The sequence below is a fragment of the Corvus hawaiiensis genome, chromosome 1, assembly GCF_020740725.1.
Source record: "Corvus hawaiiensis isolate bCorHaw1 chromosome 1, bCorHaw1.pri.cur, whole genome shotgun sequence".
NCBI classification, from domain to species: Eukaryota; Metazoa; Chordata; class Aves; order Passeriformes; family Corvidae; genus Corvus; species Corvus hawaiiensis.
The window spans coordinates 19,852,915-19,870,415 of record NC_063213.1 but is presented as its reverse complement, the minus strand read 5'-3'; the positions used below and the strand labels follow the sequence as shown (position 1 = coordinate 19,870,415).

Below are 17,501 nucleotides of genomic sequence, written 5' to 3'. Positions count from 1 at the left end.
AGCATCAACAAAGCCAACCACTCTCAAATGCTATGCTCACAGTATCACTGATTCCTTCTTGATTAGTGAGGGAGCTTGTTAAAAAAGATGCTAAAAGGGGCAGCAAGGAAAAATGTATCCAAACAGGTGGCATGGATACCACTAGAAGTTAAAAAGCATCAAACAAATGGTTGATGTATTTTCTAAATGAAAAATATAGAAAAGATGACGAATTTTGGTAGGTTAAATGTAAAAACACAGTAAGGGTGACAAAAGAAGTTTAAGAAACACTAGCAATAAATTAATCAGCATGTGAAGAGAAGACAGCCTGGCAGAGCCCATAGGCTCATGTGATGATTAGAGTATAAAGACAGCATGTGAGAAAATAAAAGAAAATAGGACAAAAGCAAAAACAAAAGTCTTAGGATAGAAGGCAGATTAGTTTCTATGAGTTCACTGTGAGAGAAAGTACAAAAGTACCCAAGCAAAAGCCTTTTTTTCTGAATAATCTGTCTGAAATGGAAGTGCCAGTCGAAGAAGTTATGGGACAAGACAATTAGAAAATTGAAGTGTTATCAAGCATCAAGATCCAAGTGTGTTTCACCCAGGCTCTACCAGTTTGCTTTATTCTTGTATTCTTGTATTTTCCCTAGGTGTTAAATAGTTGGTTTGAGATTTAGTTGAAGGTTTCAGGGTTATTTTATCTTAGTGTACTCATCCATGCTTAAGCTAAATGGTCTGGTGCATCCTTTCTTTTGTGTTTTGTCTGTGTTACAAGTTACAGATGCAAGAAGTCTGGGCTCAGACTTAACAGTTTTATCTTGTTTACTTGCCTCATTTGGTGTAACCATCTGTGTCCAAGGTCTGTCATATTCTTTGTTGCTGTTCTCTGGGGAATATGTGATGGTTTCTTCTATTGAGTAAAAAGCAAATCAAAAATAGCTCTCCATATTCCTTTTTCATTATGTTCTCTCTGGAGATTTTCAGTCATTTCTCTCATGCCTAGGTCCTTGAATATTTGCAGATATATTTTGTCTTCCTTTTATTCTATCAAAACATTCTGTCAAAAAACTCCTTCCTTCTGTTTTTTTGTCACATTTGATTTGCATCACTTTATCATTGGCATTTCTGACCCACATACACCATATGTAGAGCAAACTTATATTTTCTTTGATCTCTTAAACATTATTTGTCCTTCCACACTTGAGGAATGTTTTTTGTTTTAAGCTGTGGATTTTTAAGTGCTTTGCTTAATAATTCACAAAACCTTCTCTTTTTAGAAGCTATAGCTATCAATATAACTAAGACGCCTCATTAGTAATTTTTCATTCTTTCTAAAAAATTATACATAACTTAGTGTAACATAGTTTCTAAAGAGAAAAGCAAAACAAAACAAAATCAAGCACAACAAATTAAAAAACCTCCCATAATTTCCATAAATAAACACTGATGTAATCTTATTCCCCATGAGACTTCATATGATTCTGATATGTGCATATTCTACATACCATTTTATGACCATAGCATAATATGACCACTGAAAGCTGTGATAAGAATTATAAAATAATGGCAGAATTCTGACAGTCATACCTGAATATTTGCTTTATTTATTCTAGGTATATGACTAATAAATTATTACTTAAAATCTTTAAATAATTCTCTTAATGTTTTCCATTTAGTTACATTTACAGGAATAAAAATATGATTTTGTGATTTAATGAAGATTTTTTATAAAATGCAGGAGAGGAAAACCTGATATAAAGAAGAAATTCTTTACTGTGGAAGTGGTGAGCCGCTGGAACAAGTTGACCAGAAAAGCTGTGAATAGCCCATCCCTGGAAGTGTTCAAGGGCAGGTTGGATGGGACTCTGAGCAGCCAGGTCTAGTGAGAGCTGTCCCTGCCCATGGCAGCAGGGTTGGAACTAGAAGATCTTTAAGGTCCTTTCCAACCCAGATCATTCCATGATTCTATGTTTCTTCATTGTAACATAATCAATATTATTCAGTTTACATTCATTCATAAATGACACCCTTCCACTCCTTTATTTTTCCTTTATTTTCTAAAATATTGCTGCTCTTTTAATTGAAGAATTGAAGAATGCAGCTGAATGCAGCTTTTCAGATCTTTTTCACTTCAGTAGTTTGTGTTTCAGGGATTACAAATATCACAGTACCTCACTAATGCCTGATATTTAACTTTATTCCGATTATGAATAGAAGAAGAATTTTTTTATCATTAGCATACTTGCTGGCATTTAGGAAAAAGGGGATTTAATTTCTGTCTCCAACAAAAAAAAGATCTTGCAGAAGGTTTGTTGCTGCTTTGCATGCCCAATGTTCTTGCTCCATACCAGGAGGACTGTGAGGTCTTTTGTCAGCACCTCCTTGCCTGCTTTGAGTGCTTTGGCAGAAGTAGCCTAAGAGAGAAGGAGTTGTTTCACTGAATGCAGTGCACATAGCGATGGCTTGGTTGTTCCTCTGTGGCTGCTCTTTTACTCAGCTGTTCCTAAGCAAATACCTCATGTCTGATATGAAGCCACTCTGCTTCTCCATGCCTCTTTCCTGGACTTATTTCTAGAATATTGGTGACATATTAGAAACATTTTATTTGCTCTTCATACTGCAAAGCTCGTTTAGTAATGTTTGGTATAGAAATGAAATGTCTCATTCTTTATTCCAGCTGCTGTATGTGACTTTGAAAGAGAGAGCTGTGGCTGGATTGAAACTGTAAATGCAGATGAATTTGACTGGGTAAGAAGTTCCAGCAGTGCTCTTCCACCCGCATTTCAGAAGCAAGCCCCTCCATGGGATCACACCTATAACAAACCTGAAGGTAAGACAAGCCAGGCCTAGAAACAGAGAAGTGGAATAGATAAACCATCTCTTAAAACAGATTTTAAGTGGAGGCCATGAATGCTCTAAAAACCTTCAGAAACCCTTTATTTCTTCAGCCTAAAAAGTTGTTTTCTGTTTTAACAGGTCATTTTATGTTCATTCTGAAGAACAGCAGCAGCATTTCACAAATAGCTCGGCTACGAAGCCCAAAGTTCAGGCAAACTGGATCAAATTGCACACTGTCCTTTTGGTAAGGAATAATTTACATTTAAAGTTCCTGGATCATCTCACATTGTTTCTCTTGGACTGAAATTGAAGTTATAGTCTGAAATAGATACATCTTTCTCTGAAGAATTTATTTAATTTTATTCTGTCAGCATAGAGTCTTCATTGTGAACAATATGCAGATATAACATGAAGCACTTGGAGAATAAAACAGAAACATGACATGACTTTGTTTTCAGGCTCTGAGCAAAATTACAGTAAATGATTGTGCCTGCATATATGTGGGCAACTACCACAGTCTTTTTCCTAACAATTCTTTAGTTAAGTAAATTTAAATATGTGGATTTTTTTCGAGAAAAAGAAAGCATTGAAAAATCTAGTAGGTCCTTGAGTCACTTACAGTATCCAAAAGTAGATGTCATCATTTTTAATTAAAAGTCCCAGTGCAATAACTGGTTCTTTGCTTTCCCTTCTCTTTTTTATATACACAGAAAAAAAACCCGAAAACAAAACAAATATAAAAACAAAACAAAACAAAACAAAACAAAACAAAAAAAAAAAAAAAAAAAACAAAAACACACACAACAAAAAATCAACCATCAAACCCAAACAAACATCTTCAGTAATTGTCTTCTCAGTGTTTGTGCAAACTTGTCAAAGATGGACAAAAAAAATATAACTGTGATAATTTGTTTACTATGGCCAAATTGGTGCTACTGTTTAATTAAAGATTTGGCCTGACCTTGGTGTTATTAAGTGCAGTTTGTCTCAGTGAGGTCATATACATCTGACATAGGAAGTGGAATTGTCTTTTTATCTGAGATTCATGACTTGAAGTTGGACATTACAAGTTGTTGGTTGTATATCTGCTTCTGCTTCCAGTTTTGTTGTACAATTGCCAACCTAAGTATTTAATAGCTTTAAATGTTGGAGAAGGCAATATGTTAACAATGACTAACATAGATAGAAGGCATGCTTATGCATTCGGTAAGTGTTCTGGTTTTCCTTCTTGAAACTTTACAATTATGTACTGAATTACATTTATAAAAAGACATTACACACCTGAGTGAGCAGTGTTGCTTAATATGAAAGGAAATGTGTCTCTTCAGTTATGAGTTTCAATTTAATGAAGTATACTTCTTCTCTCAAAATTTTCAATTCTTGAAACGAGGCCTAGACTGATAGCAGTCTATCCCACCATCATTCAGAAAATGGATGGAATTACGGGCACTGTGGACTTCCTATGTATCACAGAGATATAACAGAAAAGGTACTGGTCATTGTAACTGATGTCCATTTTCATCACTTGTCCGCTTAACATTCTTATTTTTATCATTTTAGGTATTACAATTATGGACAGTCAGTTGGGGCAGCAGAGCTGCAATTGATTGTGGATGGGCTGAAACAGCCTACTGTCCTTTGGAGGACGTATTACAATGAGGGAAATCAATGGTTGAAGGCAGTCATTCAGCTTGGACGCCTTCCACATCCTTTCCAATTTTCACTTGATAAAATCAGTCTGGGTTTTTATGAGGGTGTCTCAGCCATTGATGATATTAGACTTGAAAACTGTTCTCTCCCGCCTCCAGCATTAAATTGTGAAGGTCCAAATCACTTCTGGTGCAGAGACACAAAAGCGTGTATTGACAGTTTATTGGTCTGTGATCTTGTGGATGACTGTGGGGATGGATCGGATGAAGACAGCTGTAGTAAGTACTTTCCACTATTGCTTACTTATGCCACACAAAAATTGACTTTCCAATTCATCCCTGGACAGAAAGAGTGCAGAATTGCTACAGCCAGTAATGATTCCACTGAATACAGTTAGTGATGAAACAGAATGATAATTTTAAACTTAAATGCATATGATGAGCTACAACTGAGGGTAAACAGAATTCAATCTCCTTTATCCAAAACAATTCTATTTCTTTAACTTGGGTAAAACACGACCATTCATTACAAGTTTATTTTAAAAGAGAGGATTTAAAGTCTGACAGTTGTTTTGGGTCAACGTGATATCTTTGATTTTACTGACAGAAGTACAGCAAAAGGTGTACTGATGGACTGAGAGGAGTGTATGTCCTGCCTCTTCTTAGTACCTATACTTTACCTATCAAATAATATGTTAAAATATCTATGCCAAAGATAGGAGTCATGTTGGACATATTTGTCCACCCCAAAGAAAGAACTTGAAAGTACTGAGGAAAGCTATGAGTCATTCAAATTTTTGACATTCACCTTGAGTGCTGAAGGGTGCTGTTGATGGTTTTTCCCTTGAAGCGTGCATTCATCAATTTTAAGAACTCAAGAACATTAATATAAAATAAAATTAACTAGCATTTGCTTTATCACTTCCTGAGGTAACTAAATTATGCAAATCACAATCAGTTTGAGAAACAGGGTTGAGGTGATATCTATCTACAGTAATATTTGCTGAATATCAACTGCTCTAAATTTAAAAGAAAGTGAAGGCTTTCCATCTTGTCTTAGTTTTTCTGCTTGTGGAATGTCTATCCTCTTTATAACCCATTTTGAGGTCTGCAATAAGATTTGAGATGAAGTTTTAAACATCATTAAATGCAACAGCTCAATTAAAAAAAATTGTTATAATCTCAGTTACTGCTTATGAAAAGCAGATGCAAAGTTGGAATGCAAGTTCACCTCTGACACATTTTATTGTTTAATATTAGAAGTAATCAATATATTTTGCCTTGGTGTCAAATTAAAAAAGCGCAGTTCTGTTATAAACTCTTTGATTTAGCCTTGATAAAGCTATCGTGTTAATATTATTGAGGATAATAAAGATCTAGACCACAACGTGTTTTTAGGACTACATCTCCCACGCAAAAATACATTAGATCACTTATCACACATACCTACAAGACAGTATGGTGTGGTTTATTTCATCTAATTAACCTCTGTTGATCTGTTCACTTTCAGTTAAAGAACTTTACAGTCTTTAATTTTAATAGTACATAAAAATTAATAACATGGATAATTTTTTCACAGTTCTGTTTATTCAGTAAATTAAGTACAATTTGACAGATATATACTGAAAGATAATATTGAAAATAATTTTTTTATGTACAGACAAGTGTACATATATCCTTCAGAGGGGAATGTCTTCAAGGAGAAGTAGATATGCATTTTTTCTATACATTAGAAATAAATTTTTGTAAGGATAAAAAAAGTATATTAAATCACTATCCCCTTTTGATGCTGTTTTTTTATTTTTGACGGTCTGTTCTGTTTACATTTCAGACCCTGACCTACAGTGTAACTTTGAGAATGGGCTGTGCAATTGGGAGCAGGATGTAGAGGATGACTTTGACTGGATCAGAATCCAGGGTCCAACCCCCACAGTTAATACAGGCCCATTAAAGGATCACACGACAGGCACAGCCAGAGGACACTACCTTTACCTGGAATCCTCTGAGCCACGCCAATTCCAAGATAAAGCAGTTTTGCTTAGTCCTCTTTTCAACCCTTCTGGCAATGGAACCTGTGTTTTCCGCTTTCATTATCATATGTTTGGAAAAGAAGTTTATAAGCTGTCAGTCTTCCAAAGAACTGTGAGTAATACTAAGGGATGGCTGTTGTGGTACAAGTTTGGAAATCAAGAAAACAGATGGATCAGACAGACACTCTTCATCAGCAGTTCTAAGCCATTTCAGGTATGATCCGTCTAGGTTGTGAAGTGCTTATTTGCTGCATCGTAAAACACTGAGAGTATATAAATGACCACACAATCTCAAAGCTATTTGTAACTGTCTGATCAAACTATTGTCCAATCAAACAATTTTAAATTGTTTGTCGGGTTTTTTGAGGAAATATGTGAAATATTTTTGTTCCTGTTGTTACATTAACTTTTCCCCCTAAACTTCTTAATTTTAATGTTTTGAATATGTGTTATTTAAAATAGATACTGGTTTTATTTTTCAAGGATTTGGTGAAAAAATCTTATCCAAATCTACTGCAAAACAGCTTGATTCATTAATGTAAAGACTGTTCAAAAGAATATCCTCTGCTCTGCCTTACTTTTCAAGAGTTACAAATTAACCTTTAATTATATAATGCCAGTAAATACATCAATTCAAAATATTTGGCTGCTGGCTTAGACTAAGAGTCAAAAATCATTTGGAGAAAGATAGGATTATAATAAGTTACAGCTATAAATATTGACTTATTTTCTCATCTTTTAAATATTGTATCTATTATTTATCTTTCACTGTGTGAGATCTGTTTGTTCCAGTGGGATATTCTGCTGGGTTATTAGAGGAGACATTAGTTCGCTTGATTGTCAACTGGTCATAAAATTAACACCCCCCTCTCCCTCCCACCATATTATAAAAAGAAACTTCTTCCACCTTCCTTTTAAATCTGATATAGTGCAATATTTTCTTTAGATTGTTCATGTTTATTTCCCAAAACACTATTTTTAAGTACAGAGAAGTTTTCTCCTCTTTGGAGGAAAAGGCATTAATATTACTGTGGATGCAAAGAGGCACCTGGAAGGAGAGTGTTCGTTTTCTGTCAAGATATTTTGTAGAAATATGAAGGCATATAAACATAATGCTATCGAAGCCTCCTTCCCCCCCTTCCCTTAGCTTCCCTTCCCCTTCCCCTTCCCTTTCCCCTTCCCCTTCCCCTTCCCCTTCGCCTTCCTCTTCCCCTTCCCCTTCCCCTTCCCTTCCCCTCCTCTCCCCTCTCTTCCCCTCCCCTCCTCTCCCCTCCCTTCCCCTCCCCTTCTATGTTTAGTGGTTTATCTAAAGAGCTATAAACCTACATATCCTGTATTTGACCCCCTGAGAGTTAGGAAGGTCTATTCAGTAACTGAGATGTTTTTCACGTGTTAATGTTGTAGGGTTCTCTGTTGTACTTGTCCAGTTCTGTGCAGGGAATTTCAAAGATCTTATATTATTTTGATGTAGTTTTGTTTCTCATAGTCATTTTTGAGGAGCATGAGGTGTAAGTTTGATTGTTCTGAAGAAAGAGTTCAAGGACTAATGTTCATTATTGTGTATTGTGTATGTTATAATGGAGCTTGCCTTGTCACAACCTACAACACTTCCACACTCAGAAGTTTTGAAGAGAGCAAGTCGTGTTCTGTTTCTACTAAGTTGCCAAGTGCTGATCTCTGTGTCAGTCAGACCTTAATTTTGATTTTTTTCTCCTCTAAATGTATGAGATAATCATACATCTATCTCCTCTTCCTCTTCCCTCCCTAGGTAAGTAGGTCATTTGTTTACCACATTCCAAGAAATAATCACTATAAATAGGAAATCCCTCAAATTCACATTTTCAGTTTATTTGCTAAGCATGGGAAGCCAACTTTGGGAGTATATAAACAATTGTGCCTATACACCAACTCCTACGAAAAGGAGGAATTTTCAGCCAAAAGTTCAAAGCAGCAAAGAAAGGCATTTGAGAACCTCTTGAAAGACAGATTCAATTTTGAAAGTTTAGAACTCTATAGGTATGAAACTATAGGCCCTTTAAGTGAATGCTCTGGCAGAAACCCAAAGGCAATAGCAGACTCCCTTGGCTCACACCAGCTCCCAGTAAGCCTCAGAATCTTAATTTTGTCTGGACAGCTTTGTTCTAGCTTCCATTAAACCATGGTGACATTTGCTGCTGTTCCATCAGATGTTTTACACCAGTGTGTTAAATATGACATCAGTGAGAACAATGGAAGTAGCTGGATGAGGAAAAGGTAAATTAAGAGCTAAATTATTTAATTGAAAGGAATGCAGTTTTCTGAGACAAAATTAAGCACCTCTGTCAAATACTACTATGGACAAGTAGTAAAAATGGTCCCAAATACACATGCTTATAAAAATTTTGCAGCTTTATTGATCTCATTTCTCTTCCTCTGCAAAGGATATTATTGGCAAGAAATTATAAATTTCTTTTAGTTGGAAAAATTCAAGTTAAAAATAAATTTCTTATAAACTATTCCTTTTAATTATATGAGATACTTGTTTCAACATGAGAAAACCCCACTGTTGAGTGTCCTTGTCTCTTTACTTGATCTGCATTTATTTTCATCCTGAGAAGTTTACCTACATGTTTTTAGATAAACACTTGAAAAGGTAGTAAAATAAGATTCTCTCTGTGGTAACCTAGTCATATTGATGATGAATAGTGTTTGCTTTTATCTTCCTTGGAATAATCGCATCTAAAATAGTTTCTTCTCAGAACAAAGTGCAAAGATTCTATTTCAACATTTCAGAAAAATTTTGCTCTCTTAGCTTGCTCTATTCATTCAGATTTCTGATGATCCAGAAAAGGAAATGATGATATGTGAAAAATGGCAAAATTCTGTATCTCAATCCTTTTGGACACTGTAGTCTCCTTTTCATCATGCTATAAATCACATACCTTCCATGTCTGTCTTAAGAGACTTAGGGCAACTTTACTATATTGCAAAACACATTGTTAAAAAAGAATCATTATCTTTACCCCCGATACAGTTATTCACTTTTTGCTAATCTGCAAATATATGTTTATCTCTGTAAACAAAGATTGTTATAGATTTTGATACTTCAAAATCTAAGTTATACATAAGGGAGTCTATCATCCTTTTGTGATGAGTTTATAAAGATAAGTTTTGCTTTTTCTTCATTGGCTCTTATGAAATTTAAAAGTGCAAGTACACTGTTTAAGTACATGGTTAACTATTAATGCTATATTTGGTATCATTACTAAAAGTTTTAGTATTCTGAGTATCATATATAAAATCTTCCTTGTTCCTTCAAATATAAAGGTTTTTCCACTTAAGTGTGAAAGATAAGGACCAAAATCAGGAGAATAATGTTGCAATTAAGTAGATATAAAATGCATTTGATATTTCCCTATTTTACAAGTAGTAAAGAAAAATAAACAAAAAAATTTCACTATAATCATTTTAATATTTTTATCAGTTAGGTATTAGCTTAGAAAGGAATAGAATATTGATTGAAAATTAGAATGATACATTTGCTATGAATCTAGAAAAGCATTACAACACAAATATAAAACAACCTTATTTTTCCAACTGCTATTTTTATTATCTGTTGTGCTATCTTTTTGTACTATACAGGTACTTCTTGTATTATGTTTTTTAGCATGACTTTGACATATCAGTTTGGTGTCAAATCCATATGTAGTGCACATACATCATTTACATCCAGGCTGTTACTGTTCATCTTGTCAAGAGAGATAGGAAGGGCTAAAAACCATACATAAAATACTAAGCGGGTTAGGTTACAATCACATAGGCTGTTCTGCTTTTTCACCCTCTACTCTTTTCATTCCTCAGTGAGATGAGATAGCAATTGTTCTTTGGGGATTCTGATGATCTTCTATGTAATAAGCGAAACAGCATCACAAAAATGACTCTTATTTCTGCAATTCTTGCTGTTTCTTGCAATTACTTTTCTGAGAAAAGAGTGGGTTGATCAACAACCTCACCCCAACAGCCATTTCTGTAATGAAAGACTCAGAATTCTAGTGGTAAATGGAATTTTTGGTGTAATTCCATTTTACAAACTATTGTTATAGTGAGTTGGGGTTCTGTTTCAAACAAAAAGAGACCAGTGTGGCAATTTGTGTGGTCTCAGTATGTAATGTCTTTCTTTTGTGCATTTCTACTGATGATAATTATATTTCATACATGAATAATATGAGAAGACTTACAGTAAACTAAATGCCCTTTTTACCAATTTGGGACAAGATAATGACTTACTAGTCTTCTTTGTTTGCTATAATATCCTTCAAGTAAGAAATTTTTTTTTTTCCTACATAACAAGCATCAAAACTATGGAAATTGCAAGTTTTAGATCTTGTATCCCATTTCACAGCCCCTCAGAGAGAAATTTTCAGTGGGGCTTGTAACAGCAATTCTTTTGTAGACAAACTTGTGTGAATTTTTCAATCATCTCTAATCATTAATTGATAAACATTGGGTTGAAATTCTGGACTTCTACTGGTGTATTCCAGAACACGGAGCTTACCAAACTCAACCAAACTTCTTTACATGCAACTTCTCTGGAAGAGTGTGCATTTCTCTTCATTGTCCCAAGGAGAAGTATTATTTCCTAGTGTGGAAAGCACAGGAAGAAAGAACACAAATCAATGTAGTTGTGCATTTACCCATATTTTTGTAACATTAAACTGGGGAAAAAAAGAAAAGAAGTGGAAATGTTTTGTTTGATGCTTTCTAGAGCACTTGGGTAAACTGTGTTCCCTTTAGAAAAAGAGATGCTTGAGATTTAGCAGAGAAACATCTAATCAACAGTGTCACAAAGAAGCTTCATAGAGAAAGATTTTTAGTGATTTTTCTGAATACAGAGAATGAGAGGTATTCTATGAAATCACTAAGTAACACAATCCAAGCAAAAGGAAGTAGTATTTTAGGAGGGTCTATTGTGCAGTTCATTGCTGAGGGATGTTTTGGATGCAAGAAACTTCAAATGAAATCAGTAAGTAACTTGGCAAATTATCAGAAGAAATGTCTGTTAAGGGCTAGTAGCACAGTAATGCGGCTACGAACCTCTCACCTGTGATATCCTGCTGAGAGTCTGGGTGGAACCAGTGCACGCTGGGTTTGCTCTTGCTGTGGATGTGGCAGCAGTCCGTGGGGAGACACACACTGCAGTTGGCTGGTTGGCCGACCCTGCCACCGTGCATCTGTGCTCATGCTGTGAGGCTCGGTGCTGCACAGAGCTTTTGGTGCATTGGGAGGCTCACTCTTTTTGATATTCTAACTGTGATTTCAGATTTTCTGCAGTCACTTTCACCTTTATTGAACCAGGTTTATTATTGTCAAGTGTTGTTAGCCTTCTGCCTTGATTTGATTGTCTACTTGCTTCCTTCTTCAGGGCCTCATTTCAGCGTGTTTTGACATACCAGCAGGAGTTTGTTAATATTTAGTTGGTCGGATACATATTTTTCATTAAAATCTGGTGTTGAAGCAGCTCTGAATTTATCAAGGACTTATCTAAGACATTTATTACACCTCTAATACCCACTTGTGACCATTTTTATGTTACTGCTTTTGATCCATTCCCTGCTAGTAATTTCCACACAAAGATTTAGTCAGCATGGATTTCCACTCAAAAAAGAGCTTCAATTTCAATTTTCAATTTATCATTCCTCATCTTCCTTCTCCTACTCTTATCCTTTGTACTTCCCCTAATAATCTGCTGGGATTAGTATTCAGGAATTCTTTTTTTTTCTTTTTTTTTTTTACTGTCCTTTAAATGTTACCATTTGCTTTTGTTGCTTCTTTCTCCTCCAATACTACTTCAAATAACTGGATATCCACACATATTTGCTTCATCTCAGTAGCTCTTTTTCTGACTATTCTTCTTTGATCTGTGTGATGGCTTCTTTCATCCCTGATACATGTTTCCATGTTGCATGGTACTCTTTGGGCTTTACATTTACATTGTGATTTTAGTTTCTAGTCTGTTTATAGTCATCCTTCTCATTTTTGTTTTCAGTGTGGTATTGTACAGCCTGTGGTTTCAGGCAAACCTACAAAGTTTGCTATGTAGTTGGCTCTGGAGTAAGTCTTTATTAATTGGCTAATATGGACCTTTAAATATCCAAATGCACTGGATTGGGAAGAGACATTTGCACTACATAAAATATTGCTTAAATTCTCATCCAACCTGACTAGCACATTTCTCCCCATTGTTGTAAAAAATTTCTTCTTTATGTCCAATCTAAATCTCTTCTCTTTCAATTTAAAATCATTGCCCCTTGTCCTGTCAGTATAATCCTTGGTAAAAAGTCTCTCTCAATCTTTCTTATGACCCAGCTTTAAGTATTGAAATGCTGCCATAAGGTCTCCACAGATCCTTCTTTTCTCTAAATTCAAATCTTTCATACTGTCTTCGTAGGAGAGATGTTTCAATAGGAGAGATGTTCCAGTGCTCTGACCAGATTTTGCAGCCTTCCTCTAGACCTACTCTTAAACAGGTCCATGTCATTATTATGCTGGGGAATCCAGAGCTGGATGCAGCACTGCAGGTGTGGGCTCGCCAGAGTGGAGCAGAGCAGCACAGTCACCTCCCTTGGCTGGCTGGCAACACTTTTTGTATGAAGCCCAGGGCAAAGCCTACGCAATTCTGCAAGCTATTTAAACAAAAAGGAAAGAAACCCAACCAAACAACCAAACAAAAACAATAACCATATACCCAAACCCAAAAAGGTTGCTCTGTTACTGGTATTTAACACTCATGCCTTTTTAGGATGTGTCCTGGCAGTTGTGATGTGCAGAGATGGTTTCAGGGTGTCTGTGAACTGTTGCAGCCAGAGGTCACTGATGTCAGGCCAAATCGTGGATTACTCAATATCTGTCCTGTTGGAGTGTCAATGCCTTTGGTATGGCAGCTCTAATTCTTGCACTTGTATGATCTAAGCTCTCCACCATGTGCCATCCTCATGACCAGCATCAAGTGGGCCAGGAACAAAAGATGACATATCTCATGTCAATTTCATGTTAATATGTCAAGCAGAACTTGTATAGGCTCTAGTTTGGACAACTCTTGCTCAGGTTTCCTGACTAGTCCACAATCTAGGCCAGAAACAATATATATGTAGTGTGGACAATGTGGGAACCAGGGCACTTGTGGGAAGGGGTGAAAAACAACCTTAAGACTTTGTGGTTGGTGGTGAACTTTAGTGGAGGCCATTCAATACCTACAGTATGACGTAAAGTACCGATTCCAATATTTTCATATTGAAAATGTGTGTGGTGCAATGCAGTATATTCAAAGGGGAAAAAGGAGCATGAGTTTTAATAAAAGTCTCATTCCTAAACATCAGTTTTATCATTTTTGGTACATGGACTTCAGAGCATAGAAAACTGTGGAAACAAGTCACATGAGAAGTCAGGAAAATATATTGTACAAACCTTCAGAGAAAATTTCATGGGCTTAGTTCAGGTCTTTGGGAAAGATAGTGGCCTTTTTTCAGTGCTATCAGAATACTTAATACCATGAAAATATAACCGACTCTAAAAATAGAAATAGTTTATTCTTTGTGCTATTGTTTTATTGATATGCTGTGGAAGACTTGTCATGATGTTGTCAAGTCACAATATGTGCACAAAGAGGACCAAGAATAAGAATTTCTAATCTGTCTTTAATAATGCCTTTTCCAGTGGAAATTGTAATCTTAATTTCATATCTGTCATTTCCTTGCAATTTGTTTTTTCTTGAGAAGGGAGAGGAAAAGGGGCCGGGGTGGGTTTTTTTACCTTTTTTCCCTATTTACATGTAGGCTGCTCAAAGGAAATCACAAAAAGTAAAAATAGCCTTTCTATTCACTACTGAACTTTAAAGTTCTGCCCACATTTTAAATATTTATTTAAATATGTATTTAAGTATGCCCACTTTAAAACCCAAAGTCATGAAAGGTTTTCACCATCTTTCAGAAACCCACAACCCACTGAGAAACTGTGTTGGGCCATTTGAACTTGAGGGGCATCATGTAAGATAGGAGTTTTGCTTTCCTGAAAATTAAGAGTAATGTTTCACATTTCCTATTGATATTATTTTATTACTTATCAGCAACTGCTGAACAGGAAAATGAGACTTGGATAACTGCAAGGAAACAAAAAATGTTAGTGACTTTTATCTCATGCCTTAGCTGGATCTAGAAGCCATCTTTGAAAATGTAACAGGAAGATTACAGGAAAGCTGTATTTCATTGAAGATTTAATTAAATTTCCTTATGTACTTCTATGCTTGATATCAAGCGGAGAGTTTTAAAAAAATTTTATAATCTTTCTGTTTATTGAGTATGCTTATAGCAGAATTATGAAACAATGTAGAAATTCTACTCCCACTGAAGTATATATCAAAACTCTCATTAATTGTAATGAAGACAGTATTTCGTGTCAGCTCACATGTTCCAGTGATATCCCTATGTTATTGTTTTCTTACTTTGGGAAGTTAGTATTTCTATATAGCTAAGAAATTCTGTATAGCTAAGTCAGGAAAAATCCTTTGGGTCAGGAAAGGTCCGTATCTGTAGGCAAAAGGTCTAATAGTGATCCCTTTGCTCACTAGCATTTGCTGCTGAAAAGATAATTCACTGTTACCACAAATGTTTTCATAAGCATTGAAAAGAAATCAGTGAGTGTCTCCTCTTAGGATGCTCCTTATCTCAGCATGGATGAATTGCCTTATCAGTAAGCACTGCATAGGTCAGATACAAGTCTCTCCATTCAACCCAATTCAGGCTTCCCTACACAGAGATGTGGAAATGCCTTTATGTAGCCCGTTATATCTTGACATGCTCTACTGTACAAAAGGGAGGGACAGAAGTACTCAGGTCATAACAAGTCATCATGATCAATTGTGGAACACTTCTTTCAGGACCATAAGTCCCAGGTATTTGATACAGTAACTCAGACAGACAGAGTTGTGGTGGGTTTTCCATTTGTTATTTTTTGCAGTTTTGGGGTTTTTTTCTTACCTATAAAATGTGAAGGAAACTATGGTTGGGAGAAAAGAAAGAAGACTTTGTATATCCTTGTAGATTAAGTAAAAACTAACCATGAACTTAAGCTGGTTTAGATATAGCTTCCTAATTATAATTGCTATATAGATGTTTCCCAAGTGGGCAGGCTAATCATGTTGTTTTATATGTAAAACCAGAAATTTTTAGGCACTGACATATAGTACTTCTGCAATAATTCTTCCAGTGCTAATATTACAGAGTGACAACAGGGTCTTTTCTCTTGAATGAAATTTTGTGGCCTTAACACAGCAAAGTAAAGACTCCCAGAATATGTAGTTATTAATCCCACCAATATAACTGAATAGTCTAAAACAGGATAGAAATGTGATTCATGCCTGCACTTTAGAGAAATGCTGTGTAAAACATCATAAATCAGAATGAGGGTTCACAAGCTTATAGTGAAGTGTGATAAAGTGCTTTACTGAACTAGAACTAGGGTTTTTCACTATCTTATAAAACCAATCACTGTAAAACATCAAATATTTGACGCAAGATTTTTCATATTTGATGTGTGTAACCTTAAGGGTGTTGGTAACAATTCATTTGGACACCTGTGTGAAAGGACTGTATGTCAACTTTTGAAGTCTTGAGACATTAATTTCTAGAGCATTTTCAATGGTCATGAACGAAAGGGGCTGATGAGCTTTGAAGAAGGGCAGTGTGATCTTGAGCTTTTCAATCGGTATAATTAAAATGATGTGGTGACCCAGTGTTGATAATCTTTCCAGAAGCTGATGCCTGGTCTCCACTTGTGCTTGCTTTTGGGGGCAGAAGGGTTCCATGTGGCACTGAACAGATCTGAAAGCTGGAACACACTGTGACAACCCAGGCACCCATTTTTTTTTTCCCAAAAGAAAGAGTGTCACAGAAGGTACAGAGGAACAGTTCAGTGCCACGTAGACAGGATGCAACCACTGGACATCTAGATGAGAGATTGGGGGAACAGTCTCAAGTCCACAGTGCCTACTCCTTTGATGGCAGCTGAGGAAGCAGAGAAACAAAGCCAAGAAGGAATAAAATACTATGTTTGGACTCATCAAAGCCATCAATATCTTATTTGACATGAATTTATAACTGCTCAAAAATTCAAAATTAAATCTAAATTTCTCAGATTTTTTTTAAATCAAAATATTTCTGAGACAATTGTGTTCTCATGAAAAACAGTTTCCCTTTTAATGTACTTCTTGAGAAATTATAGGAATATGTTCATGCATTCTTAAAAAAATCATTCTACAGTGAAGACTTATGACATGACTTGTGACAGGATCATTAGATGAAAATATTTTAATAAAAAGGAGCTCTGAAGCTTGGTTCTGTGGCTTGACCTTTGTCTGTAATTACAAAAGTTCCATCACCTCATAAGGAGTTTGTTGCTTTTTTGATGAAAAGTTATTTGTCTTGGGGTGACTTTATGATGTGTATCTCATATTGCTGCCCTATGCCCAGAAATTAATTCCTGTGCCTTTCTATGCCTCTAAACTGAGCCTGAGAGGGGGAACAAAAAACTGAGCAAAACTTTTTCAAAGCAGTTTGCAGCTTGTTCAAGGTCACACAGAGATAGCGTTGTTTTTCCATCTGCGGCAGGGGAGGGAGGAGGCACCCGGCTTGTGGCTCCCCGAGTCAGTTTTCTGGCCAGTGGTTCAGTTTCTTTTTCTCTGGAGAGAGACTGAGAGTTGAATTTTTTTCCTTCCCTGGAATTTCGGATTTTCTCCCTTTTCCACTGGACTGTTTCAATATCAGAACACATAGGGAAGACTTTCCACCGAGCACGGAGGGCCTGGGCCTGGGCCAAGCCCCAGCTCCGAGGAGACCAAAGGGAGGACTTGCACACTCTCCCAGGTTTTTTTCTCCACAGTGAAAGATTTTATTATTTAGCATTATTTTCCTTTTCCCGTGTGTTTGTTAAATAAATAGTTTTTTATAGTTTTTATCTCTTTCACTTTCCT

General features: G+C 35.9%; 1 protein-coding gene across 1 annotated transcript in view; it reads left to right on the top strand.

Annotated features, from left to right (window-relative positions):
• Positions 1-17,501, top strand: part of MALRD1 (MAM and LDL receptor class A domain containing 1) — a 234,883-nt gene that overhangs the window by 51,292 nt on the left and 166,090 nt on the right. Inside the window, exons 14-17 of the mRNA XM_048323783.1 lie at positions 2,660-2,812; positions 2,959-3,064; positions 4,381-4,748; positions 6,301-6,713. Of these exons, the coding sequence (XP_048179740.1) occupies positions 2,660-2,812; positions 2,959-3,064; positions 4,381-4,748; positions 6,301-6,713 (1,040 nt within the window). The remainder of the gene's footprint in view (positions 1-2,659; positions 2,813-2,958; positions 3,065-4,380; positions 4,749-6,300; positions 6,714-17,501) is intronic.